This window comes from Rhagoletis pomonella, unplaced genomic scaffold, assembly GCF_013731165.1.
Source record: "Rhagoletis pomonella isolate Grant_MI unplaced genomic scaffold, Rhpom_1.0 Rhpom_scaffold_00013, whole genome shotgun sequence".
Taxonomy (NCBI): Eukaryota; Metazoa; Arthropoda; class Insecta; order Diptera; family Tephritidae; genus Rhagoletis; species Rhagoletis pomonella.
The window spans coordinates 9,041,680-9,047,626 of record NW_023458567.1 but is presented as its reverse complement, the minus strand read 5'-3'; the positions used below and the strand labels follow the sequence as shown (position 1 = coordinate 9,047,626).

Below are 5,947 nucleotides of genomic sequence, written 5' to 3'. Positions count from 1 at the left end.
CAATTATTGAGGTGAGATCTTCGAACTTAATGAATTTGAAAATTATCACTGGATGCGGATGTGGATTATCCCTAAATATATCTTTGAAATATGAGCTGCAGGAGGAAAGCACCACTTTATGTGATTTGATTCTTCGTCTATCGCAGCACAAACTCACATAACAAAATCATCGTTGTTGCGGTGGTATGTTGCGATTCTGTTCTATGTTTCCAATCCGCTGCTCCTGGCAGGATCGCCGATTGTAGGTTTTTAAAATGGTATATACAATTCGAGAAAAGTTTGAATAATAAAAATTTTCTATTTGATGTTTGAACTACAAAAATCACTTAAGTATAAAATTTCTAAAATTACAAAGTTGAAATTAACACAGTACAATAAAAGACAGTAACACAAATACAAACCCTACACCTTATTTCAAAATATATAACTGCATCTAGAACTAAAAATCGTCAAAATTGCGCTTACGACAATCAATTATCCAGGCGACGAATGTATGTATCTTTAAATAATGCCCGGCAGTTTTAATTTCTCGCCTTTTAAATGCCTTGTAGACGATTTCCTCCATAAATATTTGCGAAATTAGTGCCTTATTAGTCTTTAGTTCTAAACTTTTACTCATTAAATAATTTTAGATATAAACCTGGTAACGAATGGAAATTTGTAAGCAGCATGTCAACATTACGTTCTGAGGCAGGCGCAGTGGTTTTAAATTGCAAAATTTTCGTAATTGGAGGCTGGAATGGAAGTTACCAGTTAAGTTCTGTTGAATGTTACGAAGCATCTTCGGACTCTTGCACCCAGTGTGCGTCTATGAACGAAGGCCATAGTTTGCCTGGGGTGCGTGTGCATAAAAAAAAACGTAACTTATGCTGATGAACTTGTATAGTTATAAAAATTAGCAAATAATATACATACATACATAAATGTGTACATATGTACATTAGAGATATAATATTTGTCGGGGGAAAAGGGTGTTTTTTGGCCTAAAAGTCGAATAGGTTCTGAGATATTGCAGACTTATCATTTTTTTTTTTTCAAATTGAGAAAACAAAACTTTAATTTTTTCAAAAATCTCCAGTTCATTGCATAGCTTAGCTTAGACCAAAATCCATCTTTTTCCGCTCGGCAAAATATTTTTTTTACCGTCCTTTTATTAACTCGGAATGTAACTATGTAATATTGATGCGCCTAAAAGATGCAACGATTTCTATTCTCAAGTTACATACCTGATGACAGTACGAATGGAAATTATAATAGGGAGGTTTTAGTTTTTTAAACTATAATTTTATTATTTAACTAGCGGCCCGGTACGTGCTTCGCTACGTATAAAGTGAAATATTAAATCAAACTCATTTATAAAAAAAAAAAATATATTTAATTATTTGCTAGCTATTTTAAAACTTAATCTAAAACATTTGGATAAACAATATTTTTTGTTTTTCAATTTTGAGCATGAATAAACAAACGGCTGGGGGTACCGACTCTGGAACAGGCAACATAAAGTTGGCCATGTGAAAAACATGATTCCTCCAAATTCACACCACAAACGTTAAGTGTTTGCCCTTGAGCTTTGTTGATGGACATCGCAAATGATAAACGCACAGGATATTGTAATCGTTTGAATTCAAATGGCATATCAGTTGGAATCATAGGGATACGCGGTATTAAACAAACTTCTCCTTTTGATTTACCAGTTAAGATGTAGCTTCATTCAAATTTGGCAATAAATTTTTCACTGCCAATCTGGTGCCATTACACAGTTTTGGTGGATTAATATTTCGCAATAATATAATCAAAGAACCCACTTTCAGATTCAAGCAGTGCGGTGGCATACCAGCCGGTTCTAATGAATTTAAAAATTCAGTTGGATAATTCATTGCCTCATCTTGATTCATAGCACTGTCAATTGATTTATATGTCGTGACTACACCTGGGAGTTTTGCTTGAATTTGAAAATTAATGGCATTGATATGAATGTTCTTCGGTGCTAAAATGGCGCGTTCTCTCAACCAATCATGATTTCTGTAATTCTGAAGAATATTTGGTAAAACACATTCAATCAATTCATCTATCGATTTCGTAATTGTACAAAAATTGTTCGGTACAGTGATCAATCCGTTGGTTCTGTCGATTTGTATTTTGCCATCACCAATTTGTAACAATTGTTTTGAAAACTCATGGGCAGCTGGATCATTTTGTAGGTGAATACGCATATTAATGTTCAGTGTAAATTTTTGTACATATCTCCAAAGAACTGATGACTTCAAACAGGCATTTATTTCATCAGCAGGAGTTGACCGAGGAATGACAGGCAATGTTTGTCGAAAATCCTCTGACAGTAATATCATTTTATTCGCCATTGTACACTCATCCCATAAAATAATTGACGTTAATCGCAGAACTTTTGCCATAGCAGAATTTCTTGAAATATTGCAAGTTGGAGTTTCAATCACCTGTACATTCAATGGCAATTTTAATGCAGAATGTGCTGTCCGACCACCTTCTAACAATGTAGCAGCAATTCCCGAAGATGCAAGTGCCAATGCAATTTTCTGTTCCGATCGAATAGTGGCTAAAATCAGTGATATAACGAACGTTTTGCCTGTACCACCAGGTGCATCCAAGAAATATAACCCACCTGCATTATTGGAAATGGCTTGTATGATTGTGTCATATACATGTTTTTGCTGAATATTCATTTTGGTTATATTCGATTGTACAAATAAACGCAAATCATTAGAATTGAATTCCTGCTCACGTTGCAATTCACGATCAAACAGATCATGCATGTCACGATTTGGTGCGGTCATACCCAATTGTACTAATGTTTTATTTGCAATCCGTAGACACATATCTTCAATTATTATCAAAGCTTCGTTGTACATTTCCAAAGTTATCAACAAATCAGGATTTCTTGCATGATGACGCATACGAATTAAAATATCTTCTGCAATATTATGTTTATATTTATTCCATAATTCAAGTGGATCTGATGGCATACATGTTGATAATATAACGGCAAACAGCATTCGTATTTGTTGAGGATGAGCCGAAATAGATGCATCATGAAGTGTTGAATCCCAATGTGCATCATCCTCCAACAAATGCAAAAGTTGGCATGCTTCACGGTATGTTTCACACAAATGACCGTTGACTGTTCTCAATTCTTGAAATGATTTTGGGCCATTCACGTTAACTAATAACAATCTCAAATAAAAACACTCAACATTGTTTGGATGTACTGTATATATTCTGCCAATTGCATCTGTTTGGAAAATGTCAGGATGCCCATGAACTGCTGTTCCTTGTTTACGTCTTTGAAATTTTTTCGAAGACACATTCCATGTGTAATACTGAGGCACTTCAGAATATAACAAAGTTATCGCAAATGTATCAGTTTCGCATAATTTGAAAAAAGCTGTTAACGTAGTTGCTGGTGGTTGCGCTGCTCTTTCCAATAAATTTGCTACATTAAAATAAACACCTTGGCCATTCTCAAGATGTACAGCCAAGTGAACAACCGCAGGATGTCTTTCGTGCATTGGAAACGACATAATCCTCCATACAGCTTCATTGCTACTAATATAGCGACCCATTTGATACTGAGTAATTTCATCATTTCTATTATCACCAGCAACACCGAAAATAGCCATATCGCTCCCTTTATTTACATACTTGCAAATATATTTAATGGATTTGACAGAATTACAATATTCTACATTTATATGAGCGTTGAATATTTTCGATAATAATGGACAATACGGAACCACTTCAACTTCCTGGTTATGCATTCTAATGGTTGCCGTTTTGCCATTATCATTAGGTGATCTACGTCGATACAACGGATATCCGTCATTGCCCGTTATTGTGTCTGAAGTAAATTGCCTTGGGTATCGTTTCGAACACTTTTCATCAATCATACATGGTGAATTCACATTTAGTTCACCGCACGGTCCATGTATCATGTTTTTAACGACAACTTGAAATAACTCAGGATCAGCAGTGTGATTAGGAATTTCAGCTGATATAAGGTTATCGATTTGATCCGGAGTTATTTTATGTACCAGCCAAATTAGTATATGTGCGTGCGGCAATCCCCTTTTCTGCCATTCGATGGAGTACATATGGCAACGCACCTCCCCAAATACATATAATTTCACAATTAAATCCATAAGTGCTTTACATTTTTGCCGAAAAACACGCGCAGTAATGTCATGACGATCGGTTGTCGACTGTCCTGCAAATAAATTGTTTTTGATGTCATCCCACTGCGAGTTCCCAATTGGTTATATCTGGAGTCCTTAGTTACCCAGCGAAAAGAAAAGTCCTCTTTTCATTAGCATTTATCAACAACTTACAATGGATACTCATGTGGTTCAAACACATCCTAGGGTTATCCAGGTCCACGTTTTGGTCTATATCTCGAGACGCTAGTTACGGAGGGGAATTAAAAATACTCTATACTATAGCAATCATCAACAGCTCCCATTTGCTACCCATATTGTACAAACACATCCTTAAGTTATCGGAGTCCACATTTTGGCCGATATCTCGAGACCCTAGTCACGGAGCGGCATCAAAAATACTCTATACTATAGAAATCATCAACAGCTTCCATTTGCTACCCATATTGTACAAACACATCCTAGGGTTACCCGGGTCCACGTTTTGGCCTATTTCTCGAGACCCTGGTATCCGATTCTTAAAATTTCAAAACACAAACCATCTACTGAATAGTCCAAACAAAGCCTAAAAATTTGGTTTTGATATGTGAGCCCGTTCTTGAGTTATAAAGTCACAACGAAAAATGGCATTCATTTTTATATATATAGATGAACGATCTAATACACATGCGTATGTTTCCCCACATTTTAGGTAGCCGTAAGCAATGGGTGCATCTATGTTTTAGGTAGTAAAATGGCTATAAGTTGCAAAACAGTTGAACGCTATGACCCTGAAAATAAAAAATGGACTAAGGTTGGTTTGAAAAAAAGCTTTCGAAATTTCGAACACCGCATAATTTTGTATTACTTTTCGTAGGTCTGCGCTTTGAGAGATGGGCGTTACGGTATAGGATGTGTTTCTATGATGGACGGGCAACTGTGGGCTGTGGGAGATATTCCTTCAAATTCCGTGTCCGTATACAATGCGGAACGTGATGAATGGATCGAAAAGAAACCACTACCCAAGAGCGGTCGATACTTTTGTTATGTTGTGCCCAAAGCGTTACTTAAAAGTGAATAAGTGACATACAGTTTAGTAAGAAGATACTTACTGAGTACTCTTCAGAGACGAATCTCTTTGGTTGAGGCAGTTTTAGATGTTCAACATACATATGTAGATATGTCCATATTTAAAAACCCTAATTTAATTTTAATGAATTTTCGTAACTGTTATTTTTGTTTTTCCAATGGATTTTCATGCTTCAGCGAAGATAAAAAATGTAATAAATTTTTTTACTGAAAAAAGCAATGCAACACTTCACATTTGTTTGCGACTTCCATAAATGCCAAGTTGAAATAAATATTCGTTGTAAAAAGCAAATGATACGGTAAGAAGAAATGTATTCTAAATAACTACAAATTAAATGGACTCATACCGAAAAAATAACACACCTCTAATTTTTTTTATTAAAACTATGTCTAATAAACTTTCATTAGTCTATAAGTAAATATGATCATAACAAATAAAAAAAGTCTAAGTCCGGGCGAAGCCGAAATAAATATATAAATACCTGGCCACGTATTAAACATAATTTTTTCACATTTCCGAAAACTACCGTTACATGGTAAGTAGGGGTGGTTTTACCGTTATTTCGATAGTATGTTATAAGTGGGCGGTGTCACGCCCATTTTCCAAAATTCCATAATAATGTTACTGCTTTTCAAGGAATTATTGTGAGTATCAATTTTGAGTAAACTAGCGTCCTTAAATTTCGAAATATACC

General features: G+C 35.2%; 1 protein-coding gene across 1 annotated transcript; it reads left to right on the top strand.

The window, feature by feature from the left end:
- The first annotated feature begins 597 nt into the window (after positions 1-597).
- LOC118748738 (kelch-like protein 18) lies at positions 598-5,328 on the top strand. The gene is made up of 3 exons (XM_036483391.1): positions 598-837; positions 4,876-4,977; positions 5,041-5,328. The coding sequence occupies exons 1-3, from the start codon at positions 670-672 to the stop codon at positions 5,242-5,244; spliced, it is 474 nt and encodes a 157-aa protein (XP_036339284.1). The 5' UTR covers positions 598-669; the 3' UTR covers positions 5,245-5,328.
- The last annotated feature ends 619 nt before the right edge of the window (positions 5,329-5,947 follow it).

Coding starts and splice junctions, on each gene's coding strand:
- LOC118748738 (XM_036483391.1), top strand. CDS start 670: ATGTCAACATTACGTTCTGAGGCAGGCGCAGTGGTTTTAAATTGCAAA. Junction 838..4,875: donor AAGGCCATAGTTTGCCTGGG/GTGCGTGTGCAT, acceptor CCCACATTTTAG/GTAGCCGTAAGCAATGGGTG. Junction 4,978..5,040: donor AAAATAAAAAATGGACTAAG/GTTGGTTTGAAA, acceptor TACTTTTCGTAG/GTCTGCGCTTTGAGAGATGG.